The sequence below is a fragment of the Typopeltis vanoorti genome, chromosome 10, assembly GCF_054136105.1.
Source record: "Typopeltis vanoorti isolate ZY-2024b chromosome 10, IOZ_Tvanoo_1.0, whole genome shotgun sequence".
NCBI classification, from domain to species: domain Eukaryota; kingdom Metazoa; phylum Arthropoda; class Arachnida; order Uropygi; family Thelyphonidae; genus Typopeltis; species Typopeltis vanoorti.
Window position 1 is genome coordinate 101,470,699 of NC_143558.1, and position 16,809 is coordinate 101,487,507.

The 16,809-nt window shown below is 32.4% G+C and overlaps 1 protein-coding gene across 1 annotated transcript in view; it reads right to left on the reverse strand.

The window, feature by feature from the left end:
* Nucleotides 1-16,809, reverse strand: part of crn (pre-mRNA splicing factor crn) — a 300,399-nt gene that overhangs the window by 108,140 nt on the left and 175,450 nt on the right. The window contains exon 10 of the mRNA XM_090398753.1: nt 5,469-5,681. Within this exon, the coding sequence (XP_090254879.1) occupies nt 5,469-5,681 (213 nt within the window). The remainder of the gene's footprint in view (nt 1-5,468; nt 5,682-16,809) is intronic.

The following is a 16,809-nucleotide window of genomic DNA, read 5'->3' on the forward strand; positions in this document are numbered from 1 at the left end:
AAATTCAGTAAAAATTTTAACAAATTTACTTAATGTTTAGGGATGTGCTAGTATGCCAAAGTTTGCACATTGAAATAGCAAAATAAACTAAAATGTGCATATTCACAACCTGAGCATGTTTTAGCAAGTCCACTCTTGAATTTTCATGCTGCTTTCTATGCATATTCACATAACCATAACAGAACAATATTTAAAAGTCTTCAGTTACATTATAAAACTGGCAAGCACATTGGTGAGCAGCAATGCTACCCAGAAGACAACTGAAATATGGATTACTGGACAAATGTCAACCACTGCTCCACTCGAAACTCCCATAAAAGAAGTGATAGCTTTGTTTTTTCATTACAAAAAAGGCAATTATACAAATACAAGGGAAGCAGCCCATTCTACAGTCCAAAATGTTTTGGCTATCTGGGAAAAGGCAAGAATACCTACAAAGTTGAAAAAGCATGGCATGGATTTGATAAAGTCAAAGGTACATTTAGAGAATGGGAAAATCTTGGAAAGAGCAAGAAAAATGTGAAGAAGGAGCAAGAAGAAATCTTGATCATCTGTGTATTTACTGTTAGGCTCTATGTTAAAGCCTGGTTCCAAGCTTCACCTGTGGCAACTATCCCCAGGAATGACCTGCAGTTCCTGAAAGCCATTTATCTGCACAAGGAAGTAAATGAAGTTGTAAATGCTGCATAATGAAATTTCCTGAGCACCTCTGGTACCTTTCAGAAGAATTGATGATTTTTGCTATTTTCAATGACAAAGTTTCTTTTGAGACAAAGCAAAAAACTGTCAAAGTTTTGAAGAAGTCTGCAAAAGACAGTTCAATTAAACGAGCTACACTGATCCCAGCTGCAACTGTTACTATGAAACTGGAAAACTTAGTAACATCAAACTCTCTGTAGTTCTTCTCTCACTGGACTTCCCACTGATTTCCTGAACAAGGATACTGTTAAATGGAATGAAGATGAGTCATTCCAGTAAGTAAAAAAACTGTTCACAATGCGTGAAAATTATCAATGACATCACAGAAAGAGATGTGGCCCTAATGGACAAACACAACAAACTGCACACCAATGTTAAGACCAGAAACAGTTTCTTTTGTTGGTTGTAAGTGGCTACAGGAAGAAGTATCCTGACTGCAAGAAAGCAAGACTGCTACAATAACAGCAGCACAACCAGTAAATTTAAGAATTTATAAATTTGAATTCATCTGTTTGAAAATGAATAAAGTTTCATTTTGTCATTTCCTCTAAAACCAAAATTGATGTTCATTTGAAAAAAAAAATAAATGTTCAAAATTACTAATTAAATAAAAAAATTTTTAAATTCACTTTGGGCACTAAAGTAGATTTTTAAAATTTAATTGGGAGTGATATTAAAAACTAAGTGTTGTGACCCTTAAATATGTTCTAAATTGTTTCAAATTTTTGCAGATTTTTTTTTGTTATTATTGCAAAAAACAATAAGCAGGTGCCTCATAAAAAATTATATATGAAAATCTAACATATAAAAAATGATCTATATAAACTAACTGCTTTGTTATACTGTTACACACACAATCTTCCATACTTAAAAAAAAAAAACCTCAAACTTTTTTCTGCAATGTCTTTAAAATAATCTTGGATGACAAAACATTTAAACTCTAACTCCAAAGAAATAAATAGAAAAATGTTATTTACAAATTTAGACAAATAAACCTTGTCCTTCAGCATAAACTGCATATTTTGCAAAGTTAGAATATAGCAGGTTTAATTACTATAAAAAAAAAGGTCCCCTTCATTTTCAGCACTATCTTGAATTCTAGAAGAAATTAAAGAACAGCAGCAAATGTACTTATACACCAGGCATGAGCAACCTTTCCTAGTTCGGGGGCCAAATTATCATTCTGTCTCCGAGTCAAGGGCCGGACCAAATCATTAAATAAAATAAATGAATATTAAATTAATTAAAACAAGTTGCTACTTCATATTTCATTTATTTATAATATAATGCTTTGGTATAAAGCTCTACATAAATTTTATAATATAATGAACGACATAATTTAATGTGAAGATTGGCCTCATACTTCAACTACGAGACTATCAATATTGACGTTATTACTTAAAGATAATTGCATAGAATTTTCGAGGTTTTCGTCCGTTATTCTTGTCCGAAATTTTGATTTATTGTATTTCATCCTCGAAAAAAACTATATTTGTCTTTTCAGCAGCACACATATGTGCTGCTGAAAAGACAAATGATTTTTCTTGAAAAGGCACGTAAATTTGTATATTTTTCTTCCACCAAATTAAATTTATAAAAATCAGTCAAAGCAATGTTGTTAAATTATGATTTTAGCACTAACTCCACCTGAAGCTCAATAAGTTCGATCTGTGAGTTTTCTGGCACATTATTTACATCAGCATCCATCGGACGAGCAAATATAGCGAATGTGGAGTCTTTCTTTTTGAAGTTGGCAAACCTTGTATCAAATTGCTCTATTAGTGCCTTCAGTTCATCTCCATAACAATTAAAAAGGATATCATTTTGAAAATCATTTTAACATTTTACTTTTACTCAACCACCTCACTTCACAATAATAAGACACATCTTCATAATCCGAAAATAGGTCTGCCAAATACTCCTTAAATTGGCGATGATTAAGTGCAACGTGACTTAATAAAGTTAATACTGGCTACTACAACTTCCATAACATTTGTGAATTTAATCGATTTTGCACACAGATTTTGTTGGTGGATAATGCAGTGAAAATTTGTTAAATTTTCCAGATGGATCTGTAGTTCTATTGCTCTTTCATGAACTATTCCAATAAATCCCTTCTGTGCACGAACCACTGCAGGGGCTCCATCAGTGCATTTGCCAGATAGTGAACTCCATTTAAGCCCAAATCTCTCGAAAACTGTATTGACTGTTTCAAATATATCTTCACAGGTAGTTGTTCCTTTTAACGGCCGAAGCGCCAATAATTCTTGTGTGATGTTGAAATCCACCTCAACTCCTTGAATAAATATTGCTAGTTGTGCTGTATCGGAGGTCGATGCTGTCATCCAAAGCAATTGAAAATGCTTCCAATCTAGCAATCTTCTCTTTGAAACTTTTTTTGATATCATCAGCCATAATTTCTATCCACCAGACAACAGTATGTCTCGACAAACAAATATTCTCGAAGTCTTTTTTCTTTTCAGGACATATTATACTTGCAACATCCAGCAGACATTCTTTGATAAATTCTCCTTTGAATGACTTAGAATGCTTAGCGATTTTTTTGCTTACCACAAAGCTGGCTTTGACAATGCTGTGGTGCTGCATTCTTTGCTTGTTGAACATTTGCTGCTGGGTATCCAAGTTCTTCAACTTCTGTATTTCATCTTTTCGTAGTTGTCCATCAATTTTTGGGTGATCCGCATGTCTTGAAGTAAAGTGTCTCTTCAAGTTATATTCTTTGTTGACGGATACAGATTCGTTGCACAGCAAACATACAGGTAAACCTTTATTCAGAATAAAATAATAATCTTCCATCCAGTTGTCATGAAATTGACGATTCTCTACATCTACTTTTCTTTTTTTTGCAATAACCCCTGACATTGTCCCAAATTTATAAGCGATATTCAGAACTCAAACAAAACCGTCTTCTACACCGCAGGCACTGAACAGAACACATCATCAATGCAGGCACTGAACAAAGCACAACACCAACGCAAGTACCGAACTGACATGTTGTAACACGTTCACACACGCCACTAGTCAAAGTGAGAAAGAGACCTTGGTTGGAGAAAACATAGTGTGTTTTGCGCAAGTCATATGACGTCAGCTTAATGTGAGTTAGTAGAACACCCCATGTTTTCTCCCACCATGAATCAGACAAACTTTGCTGAAATAGTTTCAGGCTGGATCAAAAGAAGTAGAGGGCTGTATCTGGCCTGGGGATTGCCCATATGTGTTATACATAGGCTCACAAAGTAGAATGAAAATCCATCACTTAAATGTACTGTATAAATGGAACTATATAACAGTGATGGACTGTATGTAAATAATTTTGGTATGAGTCAGCTGTAGACTATTGCTGGAAGGAAGAATAATGACTGCAGTGAAGAGGTGATATGGAACAGCAGAAAAATAAGACAGAACAGCTTGTGAATTATAAATTATAGATGTGCAGTATATTCTTGGTTTAATCCTTTATCCAAGTGTATGCATAAAGTATCTTCATGACTAACATGCATAGCTTAGTTTCCCATAATACAAAGCATATCCCCTTTCGAACGTGTATAATGCTATGCATTATGGGAAGGGCCACACATAGCATTATACAAGTCTGAAAGGTGGGGGTGCTTTGCATTGTGGGATACTAAGGCAATCGACATGAAGTCATTAGTCTCTATATACAAATAGCTCAGTTGTGAAGATATATTCACAAACCTTTTTTTGTTTACACTTGGATAAAGGATTAAACCAAGAATATAATTTCTTGGCATCTATAATTTATGGTTTAACCAAATGAAAAACTTTCAGTAGCATTGCTACTGCATATCCATTTCCCTCACCCTGCTGTCACTCTGTTGTAGAATAGGAGGATCACTATGCTATCTAATCACCTTTGAATACAATTCCTAACCAGCCTTTTCAATACCTTGATGACCCACCAGAGACACTGATTGGTCTATATGATTCATTAAACTAGTCCTAGCTCCATCCTTGTATAAGTGCTCCATAGTGCAAATGAAAGAATGACATGATATTGTGCCAATCTCAGATAAAAATAGCAGGGATTTTCTCCCAAACACTGGAGTGTTTTTTTTTTGTTTCATTATCCCACATAAGCAAATTGGCCAGAGTACATATGAAATTTGCAGACAAAAAAATACTATTAGTACATGATGTGTGTAGATAATGGCAATACATATATAACAAATTAAGTAGCATAGTAGGACTATGCTACTTAAAATAATAAATAATAAAAAAAATAATAGAGTTATCATGCTTTCTTACCAATCACTAGGAAGTATGCATATACCGAGACTCAAACTGAATGAGGCCAAGGGAAATGTGCCAACTCTTTTGCACATCCCTTCAGTGCTGATATCACATCCAATACTATGCTGTGTTCAAATCAAACTCTTCCAAGCTTTAAACTGCTGTTTCTGCATTATTTTATACTAAAAAATCCTGGCCACTTATACAGATCTGATTTTTATCTTATTACTAATAATTTTCATTAAAAATTTTATCACATCCAACTAAATTTTATTATTTTTTTATTTTAATTTTTTTTAAAAAAGGAAGATTGTAAAGAATAAATCTGGCCCATTTTATATAGGCTTCTCAACACTAATGTTTTCATGTTATTACTAATAATTTTCATTAAAAATTTTATCAGATCCAACTAAATTTTACTGTCATTTTTAAAAAAGGATATAAAGAATAAATGTTCAACTATTATTTCTATTATTTATGAATTCCTTTACACTTACCAATAACTTCCTAGCTCCTTTTAGGTTTTTCTGTCTGATTTCAAACTGTGCTGCATATAACCAAATTTTTGCAAAAGTGAATATTTTATGTGGTATAAGCTGAAGACAAGCTTGGTAAACTTGTCTTGTTCTTTCTACATCGCCTACCTGAAGTTCTTCATAAAGGGCATAATTGATCCACAAATAGATATATCTCCTCCAGTACCTTTTTTCCTGCAATAAACTAGAAGGTTTGAATGATATAGTTGGAAAAAAAAATCAATAATTATGAAGAAAAAAAATGCAGTTTTTACTTAATAGATAATGATTTACTTTATATACATATACTAAATATTTAATGAAAACTAATACATTTCACTTCACTTATGTGACAGTTTCAGAATTATAGTTAGTGTGTTATGATTAGAGGATGGACTAAGTTATCTGAAACAGTCAAAGTTGAAATATGTGGCAAAGGCATTGGTGTGTGTCTTATTTTTTTATTCCCCCCCCCCTAGTCATAGACATGTATACAGTCAATTGAAGAACCTTCTTTGTCCTCAATTATCGGCAAATGCCTTGCTAGCTAAGCTCCAAAGTTAAATATGGTTTGTTTCCAATTTATAGTATCAAGATTTGGTAGAAAATTATGGTAGGACACTTCTGACTAACTCTGCCTTTTGTACATGCCATTTTTACCACATGTTCGTGCCATATGATTTTTAGGAATCAAATATTTTTTTCTAGTACATTTAATGGAGAAAAAGACAAGTATGCATACAATACAAAGTTTTTTTTGGGTGGCGAGATTTATATTCATGTAATATCTAGTCCTTTATGAATCTTCAAATAATAAATATTTCAATAAATATTTACTATGTAAAAAAATAAATAATAATAATTATTTATCCATATGAAGTATATAAGTGGAGTAAAATAGTTCCAGTAGAGTCTCCATAGCTCAATTGGTATAGACAAAGCTCCAGTTTAGGAGCTGAAGAATCTTTATCAGGACTTTCTGATTGAAGGTGAGTTAGATGGTCTCACATAGGGGTGGCAGTTTTCTCCCTCATGGAAACTGAGATTTTTTATTTCATAAAACAAGGACAAACTGATCAGAAGAACAGATGCAATTTACAGCCATAACACACACAAAGCAGATAATAATAACTGTTCTAACATAAGCAGTATTAAAAAACTAAGTTTCTTGGAGGTGACAGACAACTATGCCTAACATGAAAGAGAAGATGACATGAGCATGGTTTCAATGCTAAATGCCAATAAACTTACTTTATTCATGTAATATCTAGTCCTTTATGAATCTTCAAATAATAAATATTTCAATAAATATTTACTATGTAAAAAAATAAATAATAATAATTATTTATCCATATGAAGTATATGATTAAATATAGAGAAAGTGATACTTATCCCAATTTAAAAACAATACACCCAGTTTAGGTTGGAAAACATGCATATTCGCGACTAAAAATATACCAAAATCAACAAATGAAATAAAAAAATCATTACAACAAATTAATTAATCAAGCATCACAGACAAATGAAAGGTGATGAGACATTTTTTCAGTACTTCTAGAAATATCACCTCTAGAAACCCATAACATTAATAAAAATATATGAACTTATAATAAGAAAATCAAATTTATAATATATATTCAATCTCAGATTATGAATGAGGTATTATTTTTTATCTATCATCCATTTTTTTAATTTTTTTCATTAAAATTTTCATGTTAAAAAAAATTAACATTGATTAAATTTTTTCATATCAAACACTAAGCTAAAGGATAGCTCTGCAGCTGTCTCTTAGCGAAGGACAGCACTGCAGTTACTGATCATTATTCTAATATATGTTGCTTATTAAGTGGTTATTCAGAACATCATAACATCATGCGATTGGTAGAGACACATCAGATAAAGTCTAATGAATGCTGTTTATTCACTGATCAGTTTTCGTACATGTGGGTGAAATAACACTGCAATCTGCACAGCTGGTTGTTAAATCAGTTTGCCTAAACTTCCTATGGCCTTGATTCACATTTTTTTTCTTCCAATCAACTCAGTATACAATAAACATGACCAATGATCAAAACCATGACCAAAAGGTTCAATCAAAATAATAACTAGCATGGAAAGTATCAATTCAAATGAAAAACATCAAGAAAAAATTTCTTTTGTAAAAATTATTGTTTCAACTGTTTCATTAAAATTTTATCTGAACACAAGATTTTTATTCTCCTCAGAAACTGTGATACAGAAATTCTGACATTAGATTTGAATTTGGTACAACTCACTTTATAAAACTTATACATTTTGCTTAAATGGCAAAATGCTTTAAAGTTGGTGCAGTTGATCAATCTATAACTGAATCCTCCTCTGAGTTTTTTCCTTGCCATTTTTGCCTCAAATGCTTATTTTGTATCTTTTATCTCAAATTCTGTTTATGCCAATTCCACTTAAGTTTACTTATAAGCTATTAAAAAATAAGTAGATAAGTAAATAAGATCTAAAGAACATGCTAAAATAATGCTAAATTCCTTTCTGATATCACCATTTTCAATGTGGTATGTGACATTTCCATGGAATGTAAAGGACTCATGATGAGATTCCACTCTACACTACACAACTCACTGTCTGTACTACTATTATCAATGTCATCTATTCGTATATTCCTAATTCATAAATAATGCTCAAACAGTGGCCTAGCTCTTCAATCAGCTACTTTATTTCTAATCTTCAATTCATATATTGAAGTTGTAAATACCTTTGTGAATTCTCTCTCTCTCTCTTATTCCATGTTAATTTATGAATAAATTTATATGGATAGCATAATTATTCTGCCAAGCAATTTGAACCCACAGTGTGAGTGAGTTTGAATTGCATCATGAGTAAGGTGTAAAATTCTGTATATCTTTTATTTATTTTCTTTTATACTCTTTATATCTTAATTTTGCTTTCTACTCTTAAATCTTACTTGTATCTATGCCCTAGTAAGATCCTTCTATAGTAAAACTTTATTTCTCTTAACTTCAACATTTTCTCTAGGCCGATCTTTACCTATAAGAACGATGCTAGTGGTTTGGGGGACAAAGGGAATACTAATGGTCAATGCCAATTCCTTTGTCTCAACACTGGTTCTAATTCCTTTTTCAGATTCAGGGAAAATTTATTTTTCACTGCGCCACCCCAAATCCTAGATTAACAAAGATTGTAGAATCAAGGAACCAGAACACAGTTTAGCATACAATCTTATTTTACTAAGAGTTATGTTTGCAGTCGTAGCCTCTCTATAAATTAATCTCCCACTGTGGTCCGTATTTTATGAGAAAGTGCAATAGAGAAGAAAATCAGGCAAGTCATCAGTTAAACAAAGAAAACAAAACATTTAATTCAAATGAAACATTTTACACATTATGAATACACTCTGATTAAGTAATCTACAATTGGTAATGAATGAGCACTAATTATTCAGATTCGCTATATCTATCTTAGCATGCATGACAAAGAACTTCATTTAAGGTTTACAATTTATACTTGAAAAATCAACTTATTCATCAATACTAAGTTCATTTGTTAACTGAATTACTAAATTAGCTTCATGTGCTCTCATACAATTTCTCTCACAAAATTCTCATAACTTACTCAATCATTAAAAGATACAATTCCTAGGCTCCACGTGCTCTCGCACTATTCCTTTCACAAAATACTCAAAATTCTCATAACTTATTCTATCATTAAAAGAAACAATCTCTAGAGTCCTTCCTAAAATTTACAGATATCCTTCTAATATACATTTACTTATAAAAAACATAGACTGTATATTACCAACTGCTGGGGAACTATTTGGCCACTTCACAAACCTCGTCTTTCGACTCCACATTCCTTCTGCTTTTTCTGAGGCATTCTTCAAGGGTTCGAGCTGCACTTACTTCTGCCACCAAAAATAGGTAGATTTGTTCTATAGTGAACTGGCTCAACATTGTAATGATATCTCCCCAAAGCAGAAGGTGATTATCTTCTGCTGGGCTGGTCGCCGATCGGTAAATTTTTGGGAATTCCACAGCAAAGTTCCTCGGTCATTGTCTCGAGTCTGTGGGGAACGAGGGGACGCAACGAGGAGGCTTCACACACAACAGCAAGACCTCAAGAAGGCACGAGATCCAGTGCGTAAGACAGCATAAGAGTAAGAGCCCTTTTCAGGCACTGCACGACTTTTTAAATTGCACGCCACAACGTTCACTCTACGTCATCAATTTCTCCTCCTATTTTTCAGCATCACATCACGTCACCCAGTACTGAGTGCCACACACGGAATTCTTAGCGTGATTTTCGGAATGTATGAGGGGGGGGGGAACTACTTGCTTACCAAAAGGGTGCACCTGTACTCTTTGTTGCACGTGTTTAGACTCCGGCCACTTTTATTTAATTTGATTATCTTTTTTCTTCCAGCAATTTATAAGTACTTACACTTAAGCAGTAAGGTTTAAGCAATTTAGCAACTTACAATACTTTACATTATAATATAAATAAATGAAAGATTTTCAGTTTAGTAATATTTTGGAAATTTACAAGTGTTTAGTATATTCTGATATATCAATAATTGATTCAAAGCAAGCCCATGTTAAGTCTGTAGGAAACGTAAATTAATTTAATTTTAGTTTCATTCAGCTTAACAAAGTCATTCACAAACATCCACAAGAATGAACGTTTGTAAATGCCTTTTAAGTGGAAGATGAATTCTATTGTGAGATCAGGCTTGAAGTGGCATGAAAAAGTTCCATGTTTGGTCTTTAAAACAATTTCGGATTATGTATAAATAAATAAATAAGAGCCTTGCCTACCAACCCATGCACAAGCACACAAACACACTCATACAGTATCAATTTGCTATGTTTTACAAACGGTTTATGTTTTGAATTTGGCAAGTATAATATGCAATTTTTTTCCATTTGTAATGATGTTATAAAATTTCTTTTATTTGCCAACTTTAGTTTTTAAAAAACTAAAAAGAGTTGTGGGATGGCAGACATGGGAAGTGGAGCATGCAAACAACCACCATGTTATTTCTGGCAAAAAATCCAGCACAAGAGAGCAAAGCTCCTGCATTCTTGTACAAAGCCATGTGAGCAAGAACCTTGCTCTCATGTGTTTAACTCTGTGGTTGAGTAACCATATTAGATCTAGCACTATATGAATATAAGGTTGTGTCTAATGATTTAAGCCGGCTCTTTAGTTTTGACAGTTTTTTGTTAGGTTTTTCTGTCTTACAATATTATCCTCGTTTAAGATATCACCTAAATTTAAAAAAATCTCTCAGAATAATGCTTTCATTATTCCAGAAGATGGTTACTTTGTAACAACAGAAAAGTATTATATGAAAGTAATAATACCCATCCTTTCTGAAGATCTGAGCAAATCTTGATTCTTTTGACTCTAAATCACAGTACTACAACAAATTTCCAAAATTTTTCTATCATCACTCCGTCACTATGCTTCACATCCAAGACAAAGAATGTTCTTGGCAGATCCATAGTAACCTTGACGAATCCATTCATCCACCTTTTTCTAACTTTTCATTAGTTGTAGTGTCTGATAATCTGCCTAGTTCAGATTTATCTACTCAAGTAGATGATCAGGGAGCACACCCTCTCCTCATTTTTATTTTTCTAACACATTTTCTGACACTGCTGACATCAACAGTATCAACAGTTTCTATAACACATACATGAAATGGATTTTTAACAAACTTCATAGGATTTTCTGTCCTGATTAGGAGCTGATGGTGATCTGTTGCTGATTGCCAATATCACTTGAACTAGTTGTGGCTAAAAACTTTTATATCTGTAAAACAGATATCAATTTTATATGTTTTACAGAGGTGGTTCAAAAATCATAAAAATAACCGAAGACTCTGCTCAACACACCTTTTCTTTTATAGGTAACAAAACATTTTTTGGCTTGCCCTCATATCATATGCTAGAGTAACCTGAAAGCCTGTAGAGGAAGATTAGCATGGACAGCTGATGATCATAGTTCAAAAACAATATGAAAGTTAAAAAAAAAAAAAAAAAACAGGGAAGGAAGTTAAGAAATATCAGGCACTAGTGGATAAAAAGGACAGCACTTTTGTCCTAAAACTCTTTGTTTCACAAAGTGAACAAACAGTCCTAACAATACTAGATATGAATCACAGACCAAAATGTAAAATTTATGTTATTGTGTTGAATAATAATTCAAGCTCCTCACCAGTAGATCAGCTATCATTTTAAACTGCTTAACTGTACTGAAACTAGAAATTTTTTTTGTGTATTGCAAATCAACACCACATATATCAAGTCAAATACATTCTACAGAAGTAATGTGACACTACCCTACAAGCCAGGGTACGTACCATGACAAATTTGCCTATTTGACCCTTGTTGCTCAATGTGCACTTCAATCCAGGATCAAAGCTATTAAGATGAGTCACAAAGAACTAAACACATATGTACTAAGTATATCATTTCTCAACAATGCTGCAACAAAGCTATTTTGTAACTTTATGCAGCAACAGTCCTTGCAAAAATAACTTGTCCAAAGAAGTAAGATTGGCTATGAAACTACTAAAAAAGTAATCCTAACAAAGTCTCATATTTCTGTGGTTAAGCAAATTTTGCATGATTCCTGGTATAAAGACTCCATATTCAATAACAAGAACTAGTTGTACTGAAATAACAATAAAACCTGAAAAAGTTTCACAAGTTGTTGGCCTACATAAAACTAGTTCTCATTAATAAAGATGTAGTCTCAATATCAGAAGTGAAACATACATGTAATCTTAATGACACTGCAACTAAGACAGATAATGGGGATGCTACTGAAATCATCAACATAACATGCATATAATGAAAAATCAGCTGTAATGTTTACTGATGCAACCACATATAATAAATAGGTTAGCAACATTTCATCCAAAAAAATAAATAAATAAACAAATCCTTTCAAACTGTCAGAATATGCAACCTATTACTATTCAGATAATGTAGGAAAAATCACTTTCTCTAACTGCTAGAATATATAGTTTTTCAAAAATGTATAAAACTATAGTTCCTTATTTCAATATCAGTTAGTTAAAATTTTGCCATCAACTCCTACAATTTTATTTTTAAAAAATAAATTCAATACATAATAATGAAAATGTGCCAGTCACTATAATATTCTTGCTATGCTCAATAATGTCTTCAATATTAATGATACTATCTCTGAATTAAAAAGAAAAATCCCTGCCTGCCTTCCTTTCTTTCTTCCAATATGAGTCTTTTTTTTAGCTCAAATTCTCTAAATTACTTCTTATGGCACAGAAATTTTTCCCTACACACTGAAGGTACAGCAATGCAATGGCTAAATAATCAACTTTTATATAGGCATTTCTGGAGTAATAATGTTAAATTGTGAATGAAGCTATGTTATGTAATTTATTTTTTTTTTATTCACATTTAACATTGCTTATTAAATATTAATCATGACTTATATAAAATTATTTATTAGTCCTTAATTGAGAATTACTAATTAAATATTTAATTAAAACCTGATCTACTATTAATTTATGAAATAATAAAATGTATAGAATTCTGTATAACCAAATATATATGATGTAACGTAAAGTGTTATTTTATATTTAACTGTATACGTAATCGAAAGGTTGATGAAGTAGCTTAAATATTATGTTGTTCTTATTTGTAAAATATTTAATGTTATGTAATCACAAATGTAGTCGTAACAGAGCATACATTACATTAGCGAAATGTTTACGTTTAGTCTGTTGTCATGGAGACGCACGCGTAAACATCCACGAGTGAAGAGAGCGTGGCGTTCGAACGTAAGGTGGGAGTGAAGGTCAGATAGATAGAGAGAGATAGGGAGAAAGCAGAAAGAGTAGGGAGAATATAGATAAGACAGGGAAGGGAGAAGAATTATTATTAAGCGAGTGAGGAGAGAGTTATGCGGAACCAAGATTATAAAATCCTGAGGGCAGGAATTTATGAAAATAGTGTTCGGAAGTGAACCTATAAGTAGTGAAACATAAAGTTTAATGTTATAAGCGTAATCTGCTGTTGTTATGAAGAAAGGTTGATGCCGTAATCAGATAAAAGGAAACTGGACAGTCAATGCGAAAATTCTGATTAGTTCCAGTTAATCTGGATTACAATTAAATTCTATGTTGCCCTAGGAAAAGGTTATATTGATTACTTGGAGAAAAGTGAACAGGAAAAGATATTAGTACCTAATTACCAGTTGTTTGGAATAGTGAAGTGCAACTTACAGTAATACAGTTTGAACTATGGAGAATATTTGTTATGTGTGTTCCGCTAATGTTAATTAAGTTAATTCATAAGTGCTCTCTCAATAATTTGATGTATTGAAGAATTTGTCTGGTAAGAGTAGTTGTATAAGTTTCTCTATTCTAGCATTAACTGTAATATATCTCCGATGCTCAAGATCCGGGAATATATTTGCTTTGAATATAGCTTACGTAGTTTATTGCCTGCTGTGAATATAAACATTGAGCTGATAGATTTGTGAAGACTGATTAAATGTGAAATTGTTATATTAACTTGAGATAAGAAGATTTGTGTTTGTGAGACTGTGAATAGTATATGAAAGTTAGAACATTGAATTAGTATCAGTGACCTAAGAAGATGTGTTAATTGTATAGTTCCATTTTAAAATAGAGTTCTTGTACTGTATTTGTTAACCATATCATATATTAAATGTTTTATTTTGTTGATCTAAATATTGTGTTTGCCTGAATTCCTTATTATTGCACCGTTCATAAATATTCGAATCTTGCGGGAACCCCAAGTAAAAATGATAATAGATGATTCGGCCTAATGAGATGACTGTTGACTTAATTTAGAACTGATCCTACTATTTATATAGACTAATCTAAGAATAGGGTGGCGCAGTATAAATATAAATTTCCCTACTTTTGGATCGGTGATCACTTCGCAATTGGTTATTTTAATTATAAAAGTGACTTGAAACTAGATGGTGAGTTAGAACACGACAGGAAGAAAGCCGTCGCGACAAATGGCGCAGTTGGCAGGATGTGATTTAATTAGTAGGAATTAAATTTAACAACTATAAGATAAGAAATTGAATTTAAGTTTAGTGATAATAATCGTGGAATTACTCCCTGAAATTTTAGAAAGTGAAATAATTAAATCACAGTGAACTGGTTATAATTTGGACTCAGGCAAAGATAAAAGTTAATTTTAAAGTAAAAAGATTGAATTAATTGAGATAGTAATTTATTAATCACTATGGCTGTCACATCAAACTCTGAAATGAATGACAGTGAATTCTTTCGTACGGTAAACCCGCAACAGGTTTTTCCCCAATATTCAGGTGAAGAATCAGATGATGTACTATTTTTCTTTACCTATGTTGAAAAACTTAGAGAAATTGCAGGTTGGACTGATTTTCAATTGCTAGTTCTGATTAGAAGTAAATTGGTAGGTAAAGCAAAAACATTTTTGCATTCTTCTCCAATACTTCGAGAAACGTTTGAGTATTCCAAATTTAAAGACACCTTATTGTCTCAATTTTGTAAACTTAGAAGTGTAGGTCCTAACTTATGGAAATTGCAGAAAATTATTCAAAAGGATAAAGAGACTGTTACTGATTTTTACAATCGATTATTAACTTTGGCCAACAGTTTGAATGTTACTGGTGAAGATAAACCTCACTTAGATTGGGCTGTGTTCCAACAATTTAGACAAGGTGTTAGGCAAGAATTGCGAGAAACAGCCTACAAGAAGAAAATTTCTACTTTAGAAGAGTGTCTCAAAAGTGTTAAGGAAAAAGAACAAATATTAGGAGACCTTTATCCCTCAAACAATGCAAGACTTGTGAATATTGTGAATAAGACTGATAGTTCATTCAACCAATCAGAAATAGAAAAGAAGAGTAAAGTTGAAAAAGGAAAAGCGAAGAATACTGGAGAAAATTCAAGTAGTGTAAACTACATGACAGAGAGTAAAGAGCAAATGGACAAGAAACTGATGACAGAAGTAAAATCCCTAATTCACCAGGAGGTGAATAAGTTAAATCAGCCAATAATGGATAGTCTTAATGAAGTTGTGAGACAGTTATCAGCTATTACTTTGAGTTCTCAAGAAAATCAAAACCCCACTACAAATAAAATTGATGAGATGATCAAGCATGAGGTTGAAAAACAAAGTCAACCTATTTTAAGTAGCCTAGATGAGGTAATCCGAGGATTAAATGATGTTAGACAACAAATGTCTGCTATCCCTCAATCCAAGACAGAGACAAAGCAAAGAAATCCTCTTAGGTGTTACAATTGCAGCAAAGTTGGACATTATGCCAGGAACTGTTTCCATAACAAGGATAACTACTATAACAACAGATGGAATTCAAAATTTGGATACAAACCCCACAGAAGAAATAATAGAATTCAGAAACACCAGGCACCTAATGATAGAATGATGACAGTTAGAGGAGAAATCCTAGGTTCTGAGTGTAGTATTTTATTAGATACTGGATGTAATGCTTCAACTATTAGAAAGGACTATCTCCAAAGTATAAGATATAAGTTAAGGAATAGTATTGCCAAACTTAGACAACCTGTAAAAATTACTACTCTTTCAAATCCAAACTTCGTAGCGTATGAAAAGGTTCGAGCTAGAATATACCTACCAGAATTTGGACTGTATGTGTGGCAAGACCTACTTGTTGTCCCCACTACTTCCAATCTAGATTCTCACATTATCTTGGGAACAAACTTCCTAGCAAGATATAAATTTTCTTGTGACTTTTCTAAGGAGGAAATAACCCTGATGAACAAAAGGAGATGTACTAGAAGAAATGAAATTCATAATTATGATAAGTCCAAGTATCAAACAAAACAGCTTAGATTGCCACTTGAATCAGGACCATCCACTGAAGAAAAATCAGCTGTGAATCAATCATCTAATAGAGATAGTGGTGATAACTCTCATGTAGACATTCAATCTGATACTCCTCTTCTTACTGATGAGCAAAAAGTAGTAGTGACAAAACCCAAATCAGAAGTTACCACTAATAGTAAACTAAAGGTTGAAGTCAATTTTGGTAAAATGTCTAATCTATATCATAGAACAAACCACCAAGTTGTGGGACAACAAAAACTTAACTCTAATAATGGAGAACGTGAATTTAATTCAAAGAAGAGAATCCTATACTACAAACTTAGAAGACATACAGAAATTGATGATAATAGTAATAAGAGAATTGTTGATAATGTGAAAGAGAATAAAGGCACAAATCATAATAAGGAACCAAGTTTCAGTAAAACTTG